The 24,018-nt window shown below is 40.2% G+C and overlaps 2 protein-coding genes across 8 annotated transcripts; one reads left to right on the forward strand and one right to left on the reverse strand.

The window, feature by feature from the left end:
* Window positions 1-183: 183 nt before the first annotated feature.
* On the reverse strand, window positions 184-12,746 carry slc6a16a (solute carrier family 6 member 16a). Its single transcript, XM_040157266.1, has 12 exons — window positions 12,639-12,746; window positions 7,308-7,527; window positions 6,832-6,989; window positions 5,711-5,837; window positions 5,446-5,621; window positions 4,795-4,905; window positions 4,348-4,589; window positions 3,816-3,996; window positions 2,834-3,035; window positions 2,124-2,283; window positions 1,841-2,003; window positions 184-1,334 (listed from the first exon to the last, which is right to left on the reverse strand). The coding sequence occupies exons 1-12, from the start codon at window positions 12,639-12,641 to the stop codon at window positions 990-992; spliced, it is 2,088 nt and encodes a 695-aa protein (XP_040013200.1). The 5' UTR covers window positions 12,642-12,746; the 3' UTR covers window positions 184-989.
* A 95-nt stretch (window positions 12,747-12,841) lies between these two features.
* Window positions 12,842-23,932, forward strand: eps8l1a (eps8 like 1a). Of its 7 annotated transcripts, none has more exons than XM_040157280.1 (14): window positions 12,842-12,955; window positions 17,040-17,148; window positions 17,330-17,382; window positions 18,179-18,314; window positions 19,524-19,612; window positions 19,728-19,802; window positions 19,877-20,025; window positions 20,120-20,329; window positions 20,487-20,595; window positions 20,702-20,842; window positions 20,986-21,127; window positions 22,099-22,261; window positions 22,557-22,689; window positions 23,209-23,932. In XM_040157280.1, the coding sequence occupies exons 2-14, from the start codon at window positions 17,040-17,042 to the stop codon at window positions 23,293-23,295; spliced, it is 1,596 nt and encodes a 531-aa protein (XP_040013214.1). In that variant the 5' UTR covers window positions 12,842-12,955; the 3' UTR covers window positions 23,296-23,932. The 7 variants fall into 7 exon arrangements, with proteins under 7 accessions (XP_040013214.1, XP_040013232.1, XP_040013241.1 ...); XM_040157298.1 differs by lacking the exon at window positions 12,842-12,955 and adding an exon at window positions 13,267-13,355; XM_040157307.1 differs by lacking the exon at window positions 12,842-12,955 and adding an exon at window positions 15,852-15,866.
* Window positions 23,933-24,018: the final 86 nt, after the last annotated feature.

A 24,018-nucleotide genomic window follows, 5' to 3' on the forward strand; every position in this document is an offset into this window, starting at 1 on the left:
CCAGCTGCACAAAGCTAACTTCCCAGTGACGAAGGTGCTCCAACTGCAATAAAATCATCTTCCTTTATGACCCCCCCATCCCACCAAAACTTCAGACTGTAAGGAGCATGTGTGCAAATTGAAGGGGATTTGGTCGACGTTGCTCAGCAAAAGGGAGCAAAAAGGCACACTGAGTCAGGTTGCTGCCATCTAGAGGTTTATTTAAGTCCTCATCTAGTACAATACAACACTGCTACAATACACTATATGAACACAAAAAAAACATTGCTGTGGTCTTATGAGGTAAACTGATAAAAACATGATGTAAAATAAACTTATGTAACTGACATATTAACATCTCTCATTTCACAACATTCAAACACACACACCCACACACACACACCAGTTTCTCAAGATAGAATGTTTCCATGCAAATCATACTTAGTTATTTAGTTAAGAATGCTCATCATAAAATACATTTCTGTCAGTTTTTGCATTCCTCAGTTCACCAGCTCCTTTACCAACCCACTCAGTTTTAACCCCCACATGTAATCAGCCTGGCAGAAACAACAGACAAACCTAGTTTGACAGACTGGTGGCTGGTCATTCTCCTAATCTAAAACCTTCAATAAATTCTGTGCTTCACCAAACAAGCAGTTTATTGCCTTTTTCATTTATTTGCGAGTTTTTTTTTCTTCAGAAAATGAAAGGAGGGATGCACAAGGTGGAGCTGAGTTTCATAACTACAGAATCTAAAAAGCTTTTAATTTGACTGGTAATGTAAGTTCACTAATATAAATAGTTAAAATTGCTTTGGCCTGTCAGCAATTTAGAGCTTGCTTGAATATAATGATGGTACAACCCAAAGACTGTTCCTTTGATGAAGTATAATTCTGTTTATGACTGTCCTCCCTTCACTTTACCATCTCTCTCTTACAGGGTCTTGCTTGTACACTCTCCAGGTTCAACATCTTGTCCTTTCACGAACAACTACTTTCCCACAGCTGTGCTCACACTCCTGTATCTTGCTCCTCATCTTCCTCCTCCTGCTGGGACAGGAGCCGGTAGTGCTCGTTGCCCAGTGGCAGAAAAGCAGTCCTTGGACAAGGCCCGTCTTCTTCAGAGGGGACTCGGTGGTGGGGGATGGAATCCAGCTGATCAGCAGAGTTGCACTTGGTGTACAACTCGCGGTGCAACTCCTGGCCGCCTCCCTCTTCAGAGCGAGAGTTGCGGACCCCGCGGTTTTTCAACGTGGAATGGATGTAGCCAATAGGCACAGGCAAGCTAGCAAAGACTATGAGCATGACGATCATACCCAGGGCCCAGCCAGGGTACTCGAGAGTCATCTCAGAAGCCTGAAGAGACAAAGAGACAGAGCATATCAGAGTGAGAGGGGCATGGGCATGCATAGTACTTTTCAAGAGTTATAGAGTATTTTCACACAGTGCAAATTACTTTAGCAATGCAATAACTATTTTGTTAGAGACCATAAAAAAAACTGCAAATTTGATATTATCTTTAACTTTTAGATTAATAATTCCATTGTGGAATCTATAGTAGCTATAATAGCATATCCATAAATAATAAAACTAAGGATGGTTAAGCAATTCTGCAAATCATAATCAAGGCACACTACCTAGTTCAGATGATACTGCAAAAAAACATGCTTTAACATGTTTAATAGCTGAAACAAATTTACAGTTGCATATTCAAACTATTGACATTATTGTGTCAAGCTGGGAGAATAAATACACAGAGAGGTGTCATGGTAAAAACTGTCACATACATTGTAAACTATAACACACTATTTTGACTCTAAATTCTTCTGTGTAGGACAAACAGCTGCTGTGTAATTTCTTACCGTGTTCTGATTCCAGGCGGTGTAGGTGGGCCCTTTGAAGACCATGCGCAACAAACTGGCAGCCAGAAGAACAACCATCGCCAGTAAACAAACATATTTCCAAAGATATTTGTACACTACCGGAGGGCGCCATTTGAGCATGACTTCAATATCATCCAGGAAGCTGTGGTGATGGAAAATATTAATATTAGAATCGTCGTTTTAAAATCAGAAATACGGACAATGAAACTGGACGGACAAAAATAATTTAATGGTGAAATCTGTCAGAATTATTGTTTCTTACCGATCAGTTCCATAAACCCACGCCACACTAATGGTTTCAAAAATTACTACGATGACTAATGGTAGGGTTGCCGAGTAGTCATCAAACATAGTCACAAAATAGTTGCCCGAGCGCTGGGTAAACAACAGTCCTATCAAGAACCCTAAAGCACAGCTGGACACTGAAAAACAAATAAGAATGTAGACTTTGTTAAAAAATAGTAAAAGGTACTAAACACACACAGCATATTATATTCATCTGATATATTACTGTACTGTATCAGAAACTTATCAGGAAACAGATAGAGCTGAATTCTTTATTTCTGTCGCTGAAACTTTTTTCAATGATCTGGTGTTTAACTTAAGTCTGAGTATCTCCTATTTTTTTCCGCATATTTTCATATATAATCAACAGCAGGCACTGTTCAATATTAGCTTCCCCAGGCCCTCTCTCCCAGCTTCTAATAACTTTCAATAGCTACAAGCACACAATATCTGTTGTTTGAATTCTAAAAAAAAAAAAAAAGAAAAAAAAAAGAAAGAAAATGACTATTCAACATATAGTCCCACATCAAAAGGGTCTGCCCAGGAGATATATTTTACATTTTAACTGTGTTAGTCTTAAATTTAATCACACATTCCTGCAGAGGAGGTTTAATCAAAAACTTGATTTAAAACAGTCTGTAATACAGAGTAATGTATAAACACGTTAACTTGCGTGTACAGTATTACCGGTGAGTACGGTCCGGTGGCGCCCCAAGAGGCTAAAATTATCCATAAGAGGCGTGAGGATGCCCTGCATGGTCCCAAACATGGTGCTGAGGCCCAGGTTGAGCAGCATCAGGAAAAACAGTGTGGACCAGAAAGGGCTGCCTGGGAAGAGGGCCATCACCTCAGTGAATGCTATGAACGCCAGGCCTGTCCCTTCAACACCCTGCATTCACACAAGGAAAGACAGAAAAGATAGTGAGAATATGTCTTCAAAAAATAATTAAATGAATGTCAACTGATGATCGAAAACTAATATGTATGGGCTCCATGCACATGAAAAGAGACAGCGAAAGTTTGTGACTTGGGATTGGTATTTCCAGCTGTATCCTAATATCCCAAGCGAGTACATTACCTGATCATGTAAGTCAGTTTTTGTAGCCCTAACTGCTATGAAAAATGCTTCTCCATACAGAAATGTACTCGTCCTATGCCTCTATTTTTGAGAATATGGAATTTTGTGATAAAATAAACACTTTGAGATAACATGACTTCTCGTACCTCTTCCTCTGTTTCTTTAGTTTCTCCTTTCACTCCTCTATCACAGCTTGCTCCCATCTCTCCTGGGGACCAACTAGATACAGTGTCCCATATGTTTTCATCCTGTTGCCTGCTGGACATTTTACAGCGCCTCCCAGATTCCTCAGGGGTCCTGGGAATCTCAGCACTCCACCTACATACTGTTATTGAAATGTTCACCTTTGGTTGAGTCCCTGATTTTTTTAAGCAAGCTTGTGTCCAGCACCTCATAAAGAAACTCTTAAATGTCTCTCTTCCTACCACATAAATTAATACAGGACATACATAATGGATTTGATTAGTGTCTGTGGCTTCACATCTGCTTTTTAGACATTTGGAGTCTCTTAGACTTTACCCCACTACATCTCTGATTTAGTTTATCCATACTTCTCAACAAAGCCACAAAGATCTGTGAAATGTCCATCACCTTATTCATCTCCTCCTCTAGACTGCAGTCAGTGATGTTAGAATCCACCATGGAGCTGTAGTGACTGTACCACTGTCTGTATTCAGCTATAGACACAGAGCTTGGATCTGTCATGTTGAACCAAGGCCACCAGTGCTGGTTAGGTCCATGGGACGTCATGAGGCTTAGCAGACCAAGATTTCTGGAAGAGGTTTGAATAAGAATAATAATTAATAATTTGCTTTCAACAGTCCCCTGCAAATTGGATAGCTTTTTTAAACAAGGGGGCATTTTTTGGCACTCTGGTAAAATCAGTTACATTGAAAATATTTTTGAGAATTTTGTCTTTTTTAGTATGGTGCATTTACACAGACCAAACTGACTATGTTATGTAAATATAGTTTTCAAAATATGTCGCTGATAATTGACCAAAGGAAGATAATATTCTCACACACTCTCATTCACACTCACACACTCACACACACACACACACACACACACACACACACACACACACACACACACACACACACACACACACACATTTTCGTACTCAGACAAGCAGCGTAGTGCAATGTTCTTGGCACGGAAGCCCAGCACAACAAAAACTACGAGCGAGGCCAGCACAGACGTCATGAAGTTGATGCCGGACACCATCAGCGCGTCCCTGTGGCAGTTGTTGTTGACTGGATTGTAGGAGGAATATGCAATAACAGAGCCATAGCCCAGACCGAGGGCAAAAAAGACTTGTGTGGCAGCCTGTCGCCATACCTGCACATTACCCCAGATTTCCAGCTGAAAAATACCACAAAATAAAGTCTCATTAGGTCTAAATTATTGTAAAGGTTGCAAAAGTTGGAAAACATCCTAAGTTTTTAATACTCTCTAAACATTTTTCATTTGGCATTCATTTAGTTAAAAATTAAGAAACTAAATTTAGAATAAATGATACAGAGGGCAACATGACTGTCATGTAAAACATGATGAAGCCTGTGCTTACTTTGGGATAAAACATATAGGTGATTCCTTCCATCGCACCGTCCAACATCAACCCTCTGATGAGGAAAATAAAGAGCACCACGTAGGGAAAGACTGAGGAAAAGTACATCACCTAAGATATGGAAAAAAAAAAGTGGAGGATGATTTCTGTGCCAAAACATTTGAAAGGAATAGTTTGACATTTTGGGAAATACGTTTATTTGCTTTCTGGCAGTGTTAGATGAAAAGATTGACATCGCTGTCTCATGTCTCATGTACTCCTGTCTGTCCTTTACATATGAAGTAAGCAAAAGCAGCTGGTTAGCTTAGCTCAGCACAAAGACAGAAAACGGGGGGGAAACGGCTAGCCATCACAAGGTAACAAAATCTGCCTACTAGCACTTCTAAAGCTCACATATTAACACGTTATATCTGTTTCTGGTCTTTGTGGTAAGCGAAGCTGTCTGGCTGCTGCTCATCTTTACCACATTTACCACACATTTGTGTGGTATTGATTTTCTCACCCAAGTTTCTGCCTGACAGTAAACAATTGTACTGTCATCTTATTCTTTGAACAATGATACAAGCTTCAGTGTGCGTTTGTGTGCTGGAGTATTGGTTGTTGGTATGCAGGGCTACCTGGGCCGAAAACCTAGAGGAGACGTTAACTTACCTTTGCAGAAGACTTGATGCCCTTGATCATAGCCAAAGAAACAACTGTCCAAGCAGCCAATAAACAGCCGGTCATGATGGGGTTAAACTCTCCGGATTCTTCGATGGAATTAGTGATGTCGAGGGCTTTTCGAAACCAGAAATATGACGTCGGGGAGCTACTTGCACATTCTTTCACTGTTAATTGAGGAAGACAACACTATAGACCATTGACTGGCATCTACGTGACATCTCAAATTGATTTAACTTCTCAGTTATATGAGTACCTGTGCCATTAGTGGTTACATCAATTGGACACTGTTGCCATGGCAGAGGATACTGAAAAGAATTACCCATGTAGAACAGGCTCCATGCAATGATAACATTGTAGTAAAGGGCCACATAAAAACAGACCTAGAGGAGAAGAAAGGGTTAATGGATGATTTACTTAATGAATTATCAATATGTACATAGCAATTCTTGAGATATACAGTAGGATACAGTATGTTCTGACTTGTACGTTCCATGCTTCCCAAGTGCAGAACAGCAAACCTCAAATGGCCTAAAATAGGATTCCATTTTAATGCAATGTGTTGTCATGTATGTGCGCCCTACAAGTTCTGAAGTTATTATCAACCTGTCGAATCGTTGAAATAATTTTTGACACTGACATTGACTGGGACTAGCAGAGCAATGAGGCTTTCTGGAAAATAAACAAATCTGAAAAATAAAAAATAAAAAATGGGCGTCTGAGCGTACAAGTATACGTCTGTGTACTGTATGGGTACAGAAAGTTCTTGTCTACTGTGTGTTTGCCTTGTCTCCTCTGTATAGAAAACTGTTATGTAACAAAGTGCTGGCACCACAGCACACTGCCTCTCTCGCATTAAAGCACTGCAAGATTTCATCATCGTCCTGAAATGTACACACCAGCGTGGCTGGTAATAAATAGAAAAAGTTGTTGACAGAAAGGTGATAAAAAGGTAGTACATGCTACAGCTTTTTAATGAGACAAGTGGAGGGAGACATTCATTTTTTTGAATCTTTTCATTCTGATGTTCCCCTATTAAAAACACTGATGATGGCTGTACCTTTGAAACCCAAACATGAAAAAGCCAGCCAGCTACCAAACCACAGCAGCCCAGCTAGACACTAAGAGCTGGGAGGAATCATTTTACATCCAAAGATTAACCTTTCATAGTTAAGGTGCTTTGTGGCATGCGGCGTTGAGAGGAGATTTTATTGCTTCCTCATCTTGGCTTTTATTTGCCATAACTAACAAATAATCCAAGTTATAACTTGACAGGCATCCATGAACAGTTCAATGTCAAACTCAGGAAGAAACAAAACAGATTATAAATACAAAATAAAATGAAATTTAAAGAAAAAGACAAAAAAAAATCCTCACAATGCAGCTGGAGTAGCCAATCCCTGACAGTTTTGGGGAGATGTGCTTCCATACACCGATGCTGCCCTGTCGAATGCTCTGGCCAGCTGCCAGCTCCATAAAAAACAGTGGAACTCCCACAATCAGCAGAAGAAAAACATACAGCAGCATGAACGCCCCTTGAAAGAGGGAAGGAAGACGGATTTAAAAAAAATAAGGTCATATATAAATTACTGAACACAAGTTACCTAACTTATTCACTTTGTACATCCCAGTTTCTCTTCTACCTTTATGTGTCTGTTCTCTAGCCTGTCTCATCTTTATTTCCCCTATTAATTTGAATTTTTTTTGTTATTAATCCTTGTCTTATGTTTGCCCATGTCTTAAAATGCCCCTAAAAATGGTACTAAGTTGCTACTGGTGTAGAGACAGCTACTATGATAATTCGTCTAAACCACTGAGTTACCATTTACAGATCTTTCTTTGAAGACACTCACCTCCTCCATTTTGGTGGCAAAGGTATGGGAACCTCCATACGTTCCCTAAGCCCACACTGAACCCCACCTGGGCCAACACATACTGCATCTTAGAGTCCCATGCTGGCCGGTCCCCATCATTTGTCTCAACTCCATCTGGATCAGTTGTAAGCTGAGTTTCAGACTGACCCTCACCCAGCCAGGCTCTGTCCTCAATGCTGTCCAGGGAAGGCTTTTCCGTCTTGTCATAAACACAGAAGAAGAAGAGGAATTGTTAAGGTAAAACTCTACTGAAAATCAGTTGATATTAGGTTTCTTGTTAAATCAGAGAGTCTAGATAAAATGAAATACTATATTTTATGCCAAGAATCTTCTTTTACAAAAGGAAAATAGATATGTGAAATATTCCACTCACACCTGCAAAACAAGAATCCAATTAGATGTTTTCTTCACCACATGGAAAACACTGAATGTGTCTACAATTTATCTGTTCAACGTTCCAGCAGATACCCACCATGTCCAACTTATTATTTATCATGGACCACAGTAGTCTACACAAGTATGCAAGGTGTATGGCATCTGAGGGGGACTAACTAAAGACCACTGACAGTCAAGAGGAAGGAACAAGTAGGTGGACGCTCTTGTTTTGTTGTTATAGTGTCACGTGTGCGCTAAACTCGGGCCTCCACCCCTCACCTGCCGTTTGAAAACATAACCCTGAGACACATGTGCCGTAACTCACGCTGCCCATAGAGACCATGCTCTATGTGAGAAAATGTCAGACTCTGTCTGTAGACTGCGCAGTGTCAGAACAAAACTCAAATACTTTAAACTTATTATCATTAAGATTTTCAAGAAATCAAACCCTGTCTCTGATATTCATGGGCAGCATATTTTTCAGCAATAGCCATTCATTGTATCTACATTCTGTAGTTATCTTTGTTTAGTATTTTTCATTATAGGGGAGCAGTATGTCATTCCTGCAAAAACTGCCTTCACATGCATGAGGGATTCACCGGAAAACAATGCATGTATGTAATCCTTTGTTACTGTTTTTACTTTTATTTAAGCCTCACTGTTTACTGTTTGCTCTCCCACGGCTTTATCAGAGCTGTGTTGAGTTACTGCTAACACAAACCCAACATTTCCTACTGCTGCTGCTTCACATTAAAATCATTCACTTGGTGTATTTGTCACTGAGGTTACCAGCGTGTGTACTGCTGAATCAAGCAGTACTGAAATCTTAAAGTAGCTGTCAAAGTAGGATAGACGTAAACTATTGTAAGTCTACACTGTCAGGGAGACATTAGCCAGCATTTCCAAGGATTAGATTATTCTATGTGCTATCTATTATGGTTTGCTATGTGGAAATTATCCAAATGAAAAAGCCAGATCAGCAGACTACACTCGAACAACATATTCTTGCTAACCAATTTAGCTAAGATGAGTGGGCCATATCCAAAATGACTAACCATGAGCCAAACTGGCTTTAAGACATGACCCTGCTGGACTATTTCTATGTGCCCCTGGTGGTATCAGCTGCTGACAGTGGAAAATTACAAGAGGTGTATGACCCAGAAACGTATGTGGCTGGTCAAAACACATGGCCAGACAGGGCAGGTGATTTCAGAAATATGTATGCACACACAGAGAGGAGGGGAAGCACAAAGAGCAGTAGCCACTAGGCAGATCTTAGGGTGAGGGTCTTCGGTGTCGTGTGGGTGGGAGTGAGAGGGAAACTCCACTGGGAGGTGTTACGCTTGCATTGGTTCACACTGTGGGTGGTGCTGAGGTGCGAGGGTAGACCATGTAGGGGACATAGTTGGTAACAAGGCAGGAGAAGGGCAATTAGAATGTATTTCAACATTTCGAAGACTGTGTACTGAACCAAAACAGCTGAAGGGGCAGCATCTTCATTAAAGTTTAGGCATCTAAGCGTTTATAACTATATAGGTTTCAGTTCCATGGAAAATATTTTTAAAAATCCAGTGTTTCTCGAGCGCCTTCGGTGTCTATCACAAATTCCAGCAGACATCTTCAGTTCAAGTGATCATTCGTCATGAACCATAACAGGCTTTTTTTTTCTTAGCAGCTGAAACCATTAGTTGATAAGTCGGTCACTGGGAGAGTTTATTAACAACATTTTTGATAATAAAATAATCGTACAAATTCTTTATTGCGCAAATTAACAAAAATTCACTGCTCAGTAATCAGTGAAAAAAAACGATAGTTGCAGTCCTAGTTACCTCCAGATTCAGGTAACCTTGTGATTCACTAAGGTTACTTGAACTTGATCCGGTGTTACTGATAAAGTCTGGCTATCAGGTCTGTGAGTAACCTTGGTGGCGTATTGCTTTCCTTTCAAAGAAAAACAAAATGCCCTTCAAAACGACTTATAGAGAACCAACGTAATCATTAAATGTAAGATGCAGATACAGTTCAAATCTTACTAAGATTTACAAGATTGGATATTTCAGTTCCCCATCTATTGAGTAATTTCAGTGATACATGGAGCCTTTATCAGTTCTTCTTGTAGTTTGTTGAAAAAGATCATTTGTGCAATAAACCAATTTGCACACAGTTGTAAATTGTTTCAAAGTGAGAGGCCGTCGTGTTTCGCATTTATTTCCATTTTTTCTGAATCCGTAAGAGGACTCTAATACGCTTTAAACTTTTAACACATCTTAAAAAGAAGTGGAAAAATCCTGCTTGCTTATTCTTCAGTTCTGGGCTCCCCTACAGTCTTTTGAAAAAAAACCCAACTACTGCGTTTCTCTCTTTCCTTCTCTTTTTCTATACTTGGATAACCTTAAATTATATTCTTGCACCACAGCCCCTTTCCCCCAGCAATGGGGCACACACACAGACAGGCACAAAGCACATACACAGAGCAGTTGTAAATTTTCGCCTATTGGTCAGTCAGGGTCTATCTCTGGGTACAGTTGGAAAACAGGCAACCACACTTCTTCGGTGAACATTAATAGTAAATGCACAAAAGCATGCAGCAGTGGTCAAACCTGCCTACTAATCTTTTTTTGGGGTTTTTTTTTATTTATATTAAACTGAAACATTTTTAGCAATAGGCTTGGATAAAAAACAAACAAACAAACAAAAAAAAACATATTGCAAATATAGTTAAAGTGGCTCATATCACCAATAATTCTAAACAATACTGTTTGCTTTTGTTGATTACAATGTAGAGATTAAAGATATCCAAGACCCATAAACACAGATTCTTCATCCCTCATTCAGGTTTTCTTTGCAGCCAATATCAAAACACAAAAAACCTTGATCGTCCTTTATCTAGTTGGACAGTTACTGTTACCTAAATTGGATATGAAGAGTTACACATACTACTGAACAAGTGGGACTGTGGGATAAACCATTTTTGTGTCATTCTGTGGGTTTATGTCATAACATTGCATCTTACTATTATCTTAAAATGCATATTGTGTCCATTACAGCAACAGCGGCATATTGAACAGCAGTGAAAGAGAAGAAAATACTTCCACTTTATCATTGTATATGCAAGTGGAAGTGTTTCCTTTCACTTGCAAGTGGAAGGAAATAGTTCCACTCACATATACAATGATAAAGTGGGAATAAATTATTGTCACAAATATTGAGTACGCAGAGGACTTTATTTTATATTTCTACATATTATGTGGGTTAAGGTCTTAACCAGCATGTATATAGTATGTGCGTTAGTTTACACACACCCCAACCCTCCACAAATAGCCAGAATAGAGCCCCTTTCACACAATTTTACATGTCGACATCATGTTTGAAAAGGAGCCAGTGTCATTCTTTGTGTACATGTCGCTTTGGCAATCTACCAACTTAGTGACCTTTTAGTAATATTTCTGCAACACTCCCACCTTGGCTCGAGAGAAAATAAAAAAAAATAAAAAAATCACACTCATCAGCTCATCAGCTAACTTGCCAGACTTTTTCAACTTTCATTCGATTCAGCTGCAATGGGATTAAGATAAGTTAGCAAAGCTGGCATCTGAGTGAAAACCGGAATGAATCAATAGCCAATACTTAACTGTAATGTCTTGTCAACCTTTATAATGATCTGCTGCAGTGCAAAACATCACACAAATTACTGTGTATCAACACGTTTGACCATAGGATAGGAGATAATAATACTGTTGATTCAAAGGACATAAAGAAGCAGAATAGTAACAAGGCACTCTATTGTGAAATAAATCACAGCAGTGGCACAACTGCATCAGGAAGCTGCAGAATGGGAGCTATAGTATATAATCAGCTAGAAACCACCAGCACTGAGATGTCTATCATAATGAAGGTCATTTAAGTGTATTTACTCACATTATCCGCCTGTCTCATCATATTTTCGGGGCTGAATTTATCCCAACATATAGTATATTTAGTTAGAGGAAAAGGGCCAACACCCTACACATGTATACACTAGCAAATACATTAAATACTGTTCCCCCAGCACATACACAACCCATAGTATTGCACAACCTGAGTAGCTGTCAATCATACTATTTTTTTCCTCTTCAGTGTAGCTGAAGCCTAAAGGAGCCTATAGGATAAAAATTCCTCTACACACTGTATGTTTTACTACGCTTTTGCAAAACAAAAAAAAAAGGAAGAAAGAAAAAAAAAGAAAAGATTTGTATGTGTATGTGAATCCTTAAAATATATTTTGGGAAAAAACATACAGGTTACAGTGCAGTCTGTGGGTTTGAAGACAATGTGCTGGCTCTGTAGTCCATCATCGGTTTATTTTAAATGAAACCATGATAATGAGGTTAAAATGTGTAGTGGTGCTGCTTTAACTTGACGTTGTTTGCATCCACATTAGATCCATGTGAGGGAACTTTCATCTTTTATCATCTCGACTAAACTAATTGGAAAAACTAAAAAGACATAATATTTTTTTTTTCAGTTTGGTTTATGCTGCTGTAGAGTGAAATGTGTATCCATATTTCAAATGTATATGCACAGATGCATTTGGACGGTTGCTGTGGGTTTTGGAACATTTATGTCGCTGTGCATATTGAGCAACATGTATGCTCCTGTGAACAAAATGCACATGAAAATCAGCTGCATGGGGGAGATTATCCAAAGTCAGGCTAACCACAGCCTCAAAGCCTATTCAGGACTGGTTTAGTAACTGACAAGGGAGTCTAACAGTTAACGGTAAATTATAGCCTACGACCGATACGTCCAAAAACTTCCCACGAGAAAAAAAAAAAAAGGGAAAGAGGGTCAAAAGCAAGACGTGAACAATAAGCTCGGATGGAGCGTAAATGTTAGTGCTCATCAATTCACCTTAATAACGTATAAAAGCAAAACAACGATGTGTTGTGGACATACCATGCTGACAGCACGGTCCAAGAGAGGAGTAGAGTTTCCAGTAGCCCTGGTGTTGGTTTCTTTGGTGCTGGTAGCCTTTCTGACCAGACTACTTTTAAACCCTTCCTTTTTTGGTTTTGATAACAGTCGAGTTAACAAATGTAACCTGCCGGGGTAGAAAAGGTCTCGACCGGGTGGTTGGGACAACTTGTGGCCACGTTTCTCGTGTTGGAGCAGACTCTGTCGTCGCCAACCCAAGAAGAAGCGAACGAGAAGTGAGTGCAGCTGGAGCCAATGGAGAAAACTGAAAGGGGGCTGAGCTGCCCTTCCCCAAAACGGTCAGTGGGGCTGGACGACACAGGAACACACACCGCTGAATGTTGATGTGTGTGTGTGTGTGTGTGTGTGTGCTTAGCCTGCAGGCTTTGGTAAAACCCCACAGAAAACGTCTTATGCACTGACTGGGATCACACTGACTGCGCTGCTCTTTACTGCACGTAACTAGACCCGCGCCGTCGCTCGCGGGGTATTTAAAAGCCCGTCGCCGATTATAGCCCAGCTGCGCGTCTATTCGTGTAGTTAGGGTAAATGTGCGGAGTGGCACCCAAGGGCCCGATGAATTCCAGGCTCTCTGCGAAATAAAACCGCGCTAACTCGGCAGCTCGAGCGACAAGCGGTGCGGTCCCTTGACTGATTGTTGTTGCGTTCTGCAAGAGAAAGGTGAAGACGTCTAAATATGTGAGATCAGCAAACTCATACAAAAAAAAAAAAAAGATAAAGCAATTATCCCGATTGCAACTCATTCGTATAGGCTCTGATGTTGAGTACAATGAGCCAAATGTAGGTTGCTTAAGTATCCGAAGTAAAAGCACTCATTATCCAGAGTGGTCCCATACAGCAGTCTAATGTTGTAGCTGCCTTGTTGTATCTTTATGAACTAATTATATAGTTTTTTTTTTATGTACAATCAAGTAGATGTCAAACGCATCGGAGAAAAAGGTCATATTTAGTTCATATGGGTGACATATGCTAAAAGAGTCGCCCTGAAAAACTGAAGGAATCGTCTAAACTCTGTCTGGTACTACATTAAACATTCAAACTTGTAATGCCAAGTCTCTTTGACAGGGCAATTACAAATGCCAAACTCCACGAAGCTCACTGAGTCCGCGTGCAGGCGGCACGCAGCACGCCCGTAGCAGCGCTGTAGATAACGTAGCGAGACGCAGGCGCGCAACACGTTTAAGCAACGTAACATGAGTGCAGCACTAGAGCTGAGGAGGTACACATCAGCGGAGAGACACACAGAGAGAGAGAGACAATGCAAGTTAATAGTCCACTGTCTCATCTACCTGTTGGCTGGGTGTCAGGAAAATCACTACTCCCTCTAGTGCAAAAAATGTGACAAAATGACCCTAAATACTTGCTCCAGTGCACACAAATGTATGAAGTCAGGAAGCCACACATTTGTATGGACTCAAGCTTATGTCTCCGTGGTTCCCGTCCTGCATTTAAAGCGACAGAGGGAATTGCTGGAGTTAACACTGATCATATTCAGAAATCCATACAATACAAGACTTTGGACACTTGGAGAGCGACAACCAAGATACCTCTTTAACATGAGTCCCCCGCCGTGTATTTCTTGCCTAATTTTCACACATTTAGGGTACACCCTCTCGATTTGAAAGGGGCACTCTTCCACCAAAGGCGCAAAGGGGCAGGGATAGGCGTGTCCCATGTCTCCTTTCTTTGTAGGTCACTGGAACTGGAGATCAAGCGAAAAGCTCTTGGGCTGAGATGAGACCTGTTGGGGCTCAATGTCATGTGTATCATATCAACAGTATTAAATACCGAATTATTAGATTAACTTTGGTAAAATGTGGAAAAAATGTCATTTTGGCAGAATGCTTGGCTCAGAACCCACTCGTGTAGTCAGGCTTTAATTCAAGCCAGGTAAAGGCAGCTGCAGAGATACGTTTCTGTCCATTTATGCTGTTGTTCTAAAGTCAACACACGCTGGCTCATCTAAGTAGCAGAGCAGCTGAAGACCCACAGCAAGAAAGAGCATAAAAAAACCTACAGCCCTCCTGTTTATTATTTCTACTAGTATAGTAATTAGGAAATAATCAATGCCTTCAGTCTGCAGTGCCAAAACTAGAGGCTTTTTGGAACAAAGCACTGAAGGCATGAAGCATGGAGGTGAATCCTTTATGTCATTTGGATTTAAAATTTGAAATTTCCTGTGCAACAGTCGAACCAAATGTGAGGAGAGCTGTAGGGACAGATGGAGTCTGACCTGTAGTGACCAATTGGTGTCACTGTTCACCAACAGTTTCGATTTTCCCCAGTGCCATGTCCTACATGCTTCAAATTCTTAAAGCATACAGGGCTATCTTACCTACAGTAGACTTAAGGCTGAAAGTAAATATAATCATAATGAAGTCATCATTTTGACTTCAATGTTCAGTGGACTGACTTCTCAATCCTTCTCAGTTTGCCCTCTGCTAAACTGGTCACTGGATGTTGAATCAACATGGAATTACACTTTGTACAGGAATAGCTGAGGACATTTTGCTCCTCTGTCAGGACTCTGTTGATTAAACACCATCACCGTCACCATTACCCTGAAACATCTTCATGATAAAGTTGCATCCGTTGTGGGTGACGATATTCATCTGAAAGAAAATGCGAGTCTGAGTGGGGCCCCTTTTTCTGCAAGAACACACATCTGCTATTACCTGCCTTATCTAATCTATGTATGCTAAGTAATTCAACATCCATCTGTCATACTGCTGAAGATTACACAAGCTGGCAGTGTTACATTTCTGAAGTGAACTTCAGATATCAAATGTTTCACCCGCATCCTTTTCCACACCATCCTCATATAATTTTAATAAACATATCTTCCCGTCTTTTGTTGCAAGTATTCTTGCTATTGCTCAATCAATATTGAGCAATAGCATTCTCATTTGAGGAAAATCCAAAGAAATGATTTGCATTTAAACCTTGAATTTCTTTTTATTGTTTTTTGTTCTTAATTTGAACATTAAATCCCGTTTTTCACCTCTGTTATTATAATTGCAAACAACACTCGACGTCACTGAATGTGTGGAGGTGGTGAGCTTGAGGAAGACTGCATTGCATTTCTGGAATGGCATGTTACAGATCATGTTGGCCCCTTGGCACTAGCCACAGGCAGTTGTTGATAGAAATGCCTGTCGTAAGGAAGGAGAGGCTCACAAAGATTAAGAGGTAAGAATGGGAGGGAGGGAGGGAGGGAGGGAGTGTGACTGTACGTGTACGAGAGTCAGAGGACGCGTGAATGCAAGACAGACTAAGAGCGAAAGGAAAGCCAGACGTGTTTTTCTCGTTTCTGCATATCTTTAGAAGGTGGGACGTACTCGTGTAAACAGCTAAGCTCAGTGCACATACATCTCAACACGAGGATTTGTTTCTGTGCCTTGGATTTAAATACTCAAACTGCTCTAAAAGGTAGTGATATATCTAGATTTCAAGTGTTACCTTTGTGTAAACTGTGTGTATGTATGTGTCTGTGTGTGTGTGAGAGAGAGAGAGAGAGAGAGAGACAGACAGGTACACCTGTCATATGAAGGACAGCTTTTTTGTGTGAGTAATATGTGGAGATTTTTGAAGTAACTTAATTCATCTTGACACATCAGAAGATTTAATAATTTGTAATTGCATGAAGGGCTTCAACTGTGCATTTCTATAAGAATTTGTTAATGCTTGAAAAAGTTTATGCAGGATTCACTGCTCATCATCATGGAAGATAAGAAATAACAGGGGGAAGAAAGGCAAGAAGAGTAGGAAATGAGCAAAAATGTTTGCAGAGCACAAACTTGTGACTTTTATATTCAGCTTGATCAATTTCTCCAGCAAGTTTTGGTGGTTCTGTCATCTGCATATCATGCACCTGGTGACAGTGGTTTTTCCTGTCGTGTGTCACTGTGTGTCACTGAAATGCAGCCGAACATGACGTGTGCACACAGAGTACACAGCAGTCTTACAATTAGCTTGTGGAATGTGGCACTATCGAGCTCTCATTCATCATTTTTTTACCATGTTCAGATGAAGCTGATATGACCGTGTTTTAATCAGTCAAGTAGAGTTTAGCAAAATCTTTCACGTTACATTAATTCATATGCAGACATTCCAGTTGAAAAAAAAAAACTATATATATGTATATATATATATATATAAAATAATTTAAGAATGCATTAAGTGGTAATGAGACAACAGACAATTCCCAAGGAACAATAAATTAGGTGTTGGAAAACTCACACAAAAGCTGAAATAAATGCAAACCTTTTCCTAGAAAAAAAAGTTTATTGTAGCACGTAAACATTATTCCCTATTGTATTACAGTACATGCTTGATTTTCCTGTTTGTATCCGCACATAACAGATGTCTGCATCACCTCCTCCGGTGGTCCCTAGAAAGCCCACAGGTGTCCGAGTCATGGTAACTCCAGGAGTTCAGCCTCCTCCCGGTGGCATGCCCATCTACACACAAGGTATACTCATTCGGCCATTATGTATGTGTATGTGTGTGCGTGTACTGTTTTTTAGTAATGTAATGTATTTTTATCCTCTGCACACTACCTTGGTGCTTACAACCAGCTTACTACAGCAGTCTCCGTGTTTTTGTATATATGTTCAAGTTTGCTTTAGTGGCTTTGTCCTTCCCCTCCTCAGAGAATGGTACCAAGTCAAATCATACATCTCAACTGAATGCAGAAAGAGAAGTGGTATGTACTTGCATAAATAATTTAGATATTCTTTTTTATATGTGTATATATGTGGGCCAGCTGGTTTATTTTAAACTCAAAGGAGATTGCAAGCTGTGCAAAGAAGTTTAACGAAAGTATATGGTCCCATCAAGTTTATGCCAGTAGCCCACGTACAGTATCCCTGCACAAGGTATTGACAAGCTATGGTCTGTACACAAGAGAGGACATAACAGCAGTGATGGTGAGGCAATACTGAAGACAAAGCCTGTAAAAAAAGAAATGAAATATTGGCATTTGTATGTTTAAAAAAAAAACAAACAAAAAAAAAAAAAAAATAGCTTTAGCATTGTGACAATATGAAGCTTTGAGGCAACAGGACAGGAAGTGCAGAGCCAAGAGATATTTTATTCTCAATTAAAATACTGAAGGAAAACGAGATACTGAAGGAAAGATATGAAGGAAGGGATTTTATTTAGCTCTGAGTATAATTCAAGGGACACCTCATCAGCTGAGCTCGCCAATAAGACCAATGCTTACAATCTACTACTGCAAGTTAATTTTAATACATCTTTGATGCTGCCTCAAATAATGAACATTATAAACTTTAAAAATGTAATGTTATCCCGGCGCTATTGCATCAGACTGCATAGGGACTGCATAAATATATGTTATCTTTCATGGTAGTGTCAACTCCTTGTATGTTCTTTGGCTGACTAATAGCTTACTAAATTATCCGTATTATGAATTGCCATATTAATAAAATAATTTCTGTAACCCGCACATGGCTAAGACAAACAGTATGTGTCTTCATCAGGAGATTCTGAACCACTGTTTTGACGATGTGGAGCAATTCATGGGGCGATTGCAGCAGACAGCCGAGGCCCAGAGTATTCTCAAACAGAGGAAGAAGAAGAGAAGCAGGAGGAGCAAGAAGAAGGCGGACCAAGATGGTGAGAGGATAGGTACCATCCTATCAAGTAACTACCGTGGTCATAGTTTGGCAATGATGGTCAAGGGAAAAGTAAGCTGCAGAAGGAGAGTAGAAGCAGGAAACTGTAGACAAAGGCTGAATATTGGCTTTGTATTTTGCATGCTGGAAGCAGGTCAGCAGGCAGGTTGCCAAAAAAAATCCTTCGGCTAATTAAGAAAATTCTTCCCTACAGTAAGCATGGCCAAGAAACACGACAAAGAAGTGACTGAAGCAGGGGCCAAGTCAATTAAAGAAGATTCAGTGCACAACTAACATAGTATTTTAAAAAAACAAAAAAAAAAAAAAAAAACAAAAAAACAAAACTCGCCCATTTTTAAATATGCTTCATGCAGTAGTTTATTCTGGTGGGTTTACAATATACCTGGCATGACATCATGCCGGGTACACGTCATACAGGTGGGTAGTGGTGGTGACCCACCTGAAATGGTAAAAACATTCATAGCAGATTTTCCTCAACAACTAGTTTACCTTCTGTTTGAGAATAAATGAGATTTCTGAATAAATGACGACCATCCTCTGTTCTACTGTGAGATTAAGATTAGGAGTGACAACTGCAACAAGGTTTAATTCCCATCCTTGATCTTTTCATTTTGGACTGCTGGTACTTCATCAGCTGACATTGCAGACAGGTGTGAATAGGAGTTTGCGTCTATCTGTGTTTGCCCTGTGTTGGCCTGGCAACGAGACCCAGGTGTTTCCCGGGTTTCTGGCCAGTGTGTGCTGGGATAGGCAGGAGCCTTGATAAGACTAAAGGTAATGAATGTATCAACACATTAATAATGAAATAGGACACAAGACTGTTATTAGTCATTACCACTGGCTTTGTGTTGTAGGAGAGTGCTTGAAAAAGACTCCAGACCTTTCTATAGCCATGATCAGTAGTGGAAGACTTATTTTTACTGTAGTGTTTCTACTATTCTTTTCTAATAATTCTATTTTAATTTTACTTTCCCAAACATGAAGTGTTGAAAAGTTGCTATTTAATTATTATAATTTAAAAACACGTAACAAATGATACTGACAGCAAAGTATATCAAGCTTAAAAAAAGAAATCAAAGCATGCGACAGCAGCCGTGATTGTAGAGTGCTAACAATGTGTCAGAGTTTTATATGTTTACTTAAACAAGGTGTTTTATTTGCAGCTGTAATTGTACTCCTCTGTGCGCAGATGATTTGTTGACCATGAGAGCTTGCCCTCCATCAGAGGAGGACTTCGTGGACCTCTTTCAGAAAATAAAGTACTCCCTCAGTCTGCTGGTGAGATTCGATCATTCATAATTGACCAGTGAATAACTGGAAGATTGTTAGTAAATTTGGGTATAAAACCACTGGAAATTAAAATGTAAATGACTCTTTTTGTTGGGTTATTTAGGACCGTCTCAAGTCATCCATCTCGCAACCCGACGCACCGGACCTGCTGCATCACATCTTTGTGCCTCTTAGATTGGTGAGTCTCAGTAATGTTTCACTTAGTGGTTTTTCTTTCTTTGATACTGACCATAGTGACCCACTCTTTCACAGTTGTTGAAAACCACCGGAGGGCCAGGTTTAGGTTTGTCAGTGGTTAGTCCTGCTATGACCCGTGGTGCTGTTTCACTGCTCCAGGAGCACCTGACTAAAGAGGAGAAGGAACTCTGGACCTCATTAGGGCCCAACTGGACTTCACCCTGGTCTGTGTGTATATGATTATGTAAATCTTGGTTTGAGTGTGTGTCATGTTCATCTAAAAAAGAAAAAACACCCCTCTTTCCCTCTTTTTCCCAGTTCCCACCTTAACGTGTCTGTTCCTGCATATTCACCTGTCTTCCTGGATGGATGGCAGCCTCAGGCCTACGACTCAGCTGGCCAGCCTTTGGAAGATCCCGTCGAGTTGCAGCACAAACAGGATGCTTTCAGGGAAAGTAGGGAGGCACAAACTCTACAGGACCAAGCTCAACAAACAGCAGGCGGCCCGTGTGAAGGCACTCAGGATGTGTAAGTCTGTAGACACTGAGAAAAGTGCTACAGAACAAGGTAGAATTATGTTTTATAGCAGGAGTGACGATGACAAATTCCTGATGGCTGCAATTAACAGTTTAAGTATTATTTTTTTTACATGCTGGATATCTTTTAAATGACATTTCCATTTCAGAGACGGAAACGGGCTCCCACCTGAAGGTGAGAGGCTTTACTGCTGCAGTTATGACTTTGTGGCTAGAAACAGCAGTGAACTCTCTGTGCTACAAGGAGAAACACTGGAGGTAGACACCCATAATTACAATTATAGGTGGTGACCCACATGTAAAAGTAGATATGTTATAGGAATATGTCACACAACTCAACTGATTTGCGATGCATTTTCCTTAGGTAATTGAGTCATCAAAGCGATGGTGGAAGTGTCGGAATCGCTTTGACCAGATAGGATTTGTTCCCTTTAACATCCTGGAGCCTCTATCTGCTCTGAATAACACGGGGAGGGACAGCCCGGTGGTACGCAGAGTGTCAAAGGTACAAGTAAAGTTATGACTACACACACACACAGAGTTTTGTTGTTGTTTGTGTCAGTGCCTCAAACAGTGCACACGCTGCAGCTTTTTGTCTCATGCAATCCGGCAGTTTTCAATTCATTCCTGTTTTTTCCACAACCGAAGACCCCTATCTCCCGCCCGACAAAGTACTTCTCATATGCTCCATCAAGCCCGATTGGGACCAGTCCTACTGCTACAAGCCCAACAGTGCGACCTCAGAGCATGGTTCTACCTTCCACAACAATGGGGGAAGACGATGACCGAGGTAAAATACATCATGTGTACAAACATGCAAAAAGCAGCTTGTTTATCAAATGACTTCACAAACATACTGGATCCCAGGAACTTCGTTTCCCTGACTTCTTGGTATCTGCGACCCCTAAAGTCAACCAGAAACATGGCAAGTGAACAAAACCAAGTGAACACCCACATAGTTTAAAGAGGTTGGACAATCAACAAGTAAATATCTCCTTCAGTTATTCTCTTAATAACAACACTGTGGTGTATGAAAACATGTTGTACGTACTCCAAAGGGCTTGTTCCAGAACGTGTTGAGAGCATGTTAAGTCGAGGGATTTTAAAATATTCCAGCATGTAACAGCAGCAGCACTTACCGCCGTTTGTCATCTCTCACTTTAGTGCTACTGAGGCCCTGTCTCCAGTGGACAGAGTGCTATTTTAAGACGCTCCTTTTAGCCTTTTGTGCATCAGTTTCTCAGAGAAATAGGCTGCGCTGTCTTTTCCAGGATCCCCATTTCCTGTGTAGCATGTCACACCCATGTCTCTAAGCAACCAAAATAACAACACTGCCGTATCGCAAACATCTAGTCTTTTGGTTAAAATTATCCAGTAAATTGCATCAGCTTATTTGTTGACACTTTACAAAGTTTTGATTAGATTGTTATGAAGTGTACTCGCCATTTAAATGATATCACAGAAAAATACAGGAAAACCAGATGACTTTACATTTTATACTCAAATTACCATGAAAGAAACTGTAGCTTTCAAAGTAGTTTACAATCCCTTTTTTTGCAGGATAGATGATAACTTTTATATGAGTAAAGAAGATGTAGCATTTGTAGAAGCAATGCGAGGCGAAACAACCCAGGAGGTTGAGAACTAATTTTGAAATAGAGAAATGTGACACCTTGACTCACCATGTCCGATATGATGCTTTATATGACGCTGTGATGGTCTGCGTTTGTGTGCAAATGAGGTTTTGTGTGCTTTCTGCAGTCCTGATAATGAATGATGAGCTTCTTCAGCGGATAGCTGGGAGAAGAGGCTCAGGCCGTCCGCTGGTGGTCCCCCGCACAGCTGACACTTCTGCTCCCCTGAACTACCACTCGCCACCTGCTGAGGTGGAGGCCTGGCTCAACACCAAGGGCTTTAGTCAGCAGTGAGTGACTCAGCACAGGGCTAGTTGGTAGAACCTATTGGTTCATTTATAGCCACCTATCCTGTTCTCAAGATCCTGTAGATTAAGGAATATCACAAGCAGTGAGCTGGGAAGACATATAGGAAACTTGGAAAATTAAGAGGTGAATCTTTAAAAAAGGAGAATCGTAAATTTGTTTTGGATTATTCTAGAGTCAGCCAGATTCTTCTTCTTGACGAGGTTATAGTTGATATTTTAACAATGAAAAGTGAACGGACACCAACACCGATTTTGTTGATCCTATCTCCTCTGTTAGGACAATTCAGAGTCTGGGCATTTTAACTGGAGCGCAGCTATTTTCCCTGAATAAGGAGGAGCTCCGTGCAGTGTCACCAGAGGAAGGTGCAAGAGTTTACAGCCAGATAATGGTGCAGAAGGCCCTTCTGGAGGTTTGTTGAGTATTATTCGGGATGTTCTCTGGGTTTGAGAGAGTGTGTGTGTGTGTGTGTGTGTGTGTGTGTGTGTGTGTGTGTGTGTGTGTGTGTGTGTGTGTGTGTAGTTATGCTTGGGTCCATGTGTCCTGAGCCAGTTGTTTGCTCAGCCTTGGCTTATGCACAGACTTGCGTCATTTTAGCTCATTTGCTATTGACCTACATTGACTAAAGATTTACCTTTCAATTTACAGATCCAAAATACATAATAGCTCCTAGATACCTTATAGGTTAATGGACGCAGTGGGTGTATTTTTTTAGTTATTAATTACAGAGAACCTTCCTGTTCTTGATCTGACATTAAAGGGATTTCACATCATCTTTAATCTGACCTATAATGCTAAAACAGTATAGGTCAGATTAAAACCATGACCACAGAACTACAATTTCAGCGTATATGTCAGCTTCTATTGAAGCCTGCAAAGAAGCAAAGTTTTCTTGAATTTCTCTCTTTAACTAATCTTGTGTCCTCCTCAGGATGTGCACAAAGCCACAGAATTAGAGACGGTGATGGAGAAGCAAAAGCTGAAGATTGGTCTGAAGTCAGAGAATGATGTATTTTAACTGAGCTCTCCACCCGCACTAACACTGATGTGGCATCAAAGATCAATGGACATTAATGTAGTGTCGCTATTGTAGCTGGGGTCACGGAGGGATGTTGAGGATGGAGTTTAATTTTACATGTTGTATCTCTTCTGTGCTATAGATTCATCAACAAAGGCGAGCTGGTTTAAAAGTGAGACGCTCTTACTAATACTCTTATATTGGAACAATTTTTGATTTCTAGATGTTTTTTTAGGACAGAGGGCTTTAAACTTTGCCGGAATTTACTGAGGTTATTATTTCCATTAATTTGTCATCATATTTTTAACAATTTAAATATTTCTATTATCATTTGTCTAGAAACATAATAAACACAAATGCCAAACATTAAAAATAATCACATAATGATGATTAGTCCAATGTGTTACTGTTGTAAAGCAAGTACTGTGACAATAGGCTGAAACCGGTGTTTAGAGCTATAAAGTCCATGAAATGTGCATTATGGTAAACGTGTCTATGTCTACACAGAACAGTCAGCTGTCTGATTGATTCAGAATTTTTAATTGCTTGCACATCAACCTGTATTAAGACACCGTTGCTTGTTGCAGCCAGATGCTGTTTTAGACCAAATACACATTAAACTGATGTCATAAATATACAATTTAAGTCCTGACTCTTCCTATGAGATTAAAATATTTTCAGATGTTACACAAGGGATATAATGCTGTGGCCCAATCAGCTTGT

Source organism: Xiphias gladius, chromosome 3, assembly GCF_016859285.1.
Source record: "Xiphias gladius isolate SHS-SW01 ecotype Sanya breed wild chromosome 3, ASM1685928v1, whole genome shotgun sequence".
In the NCBI taxonomy this organism is placed as follows: domain Eukaryota; kingdom Metazoa; phylum Chordata; class Actinopteri; order Istiophoriformes; family Xiphiidae; genus Xiphias; species Xiphias gladius.

What these genes read in the sequence shown, in the direction of transcription:
- slc6a16a (XM_040157266.1), bottom strand. An exon ending in TTGGCTACTCCAGCTGCATT is followed by an intron (nt 5,838 to 6,831) that starts GTGAGGATTTTT and finishes CTTCTCCTCTAG; the next exon opens with GTCTGTTTTTATGTGGCCCT. An exon ending in TAGAGGAGGAGATGAATAAG is followed by an intron (nt 3,036 to 3,815) that starts GTGATGGACATT and finishes GTGTGAATGCAG; the next exon opens with GGTGTTGAAGGGACAGGCCT.
- eps8l1a (XM_040157280.1), top strand. Translation starts at nt 17,040, where the DNA reads ATGTCTGCATCACCTCCTCCGGTGGTCCCTAGAAAGCCCACAGGTGTC. An exon ending in AGTACTCCCTCAGTCTGCTG is followed by an intron (nt 19,613 to 19,727) that starts GTGAGATTCGAT and finishes TGGGTTATTTAG; the next exon opens with GACCGTCTCAAGTCATCCAT. An exon ending in ACCAAGGGCTTTAGTCAGCA is followed by an intron (nt 22,262 to 22,556) that starts GTGAGTGACTCA and finishes CTCCTCTGTTAG; the next exon opens with GACAATTCAGAGTCTGGGCA.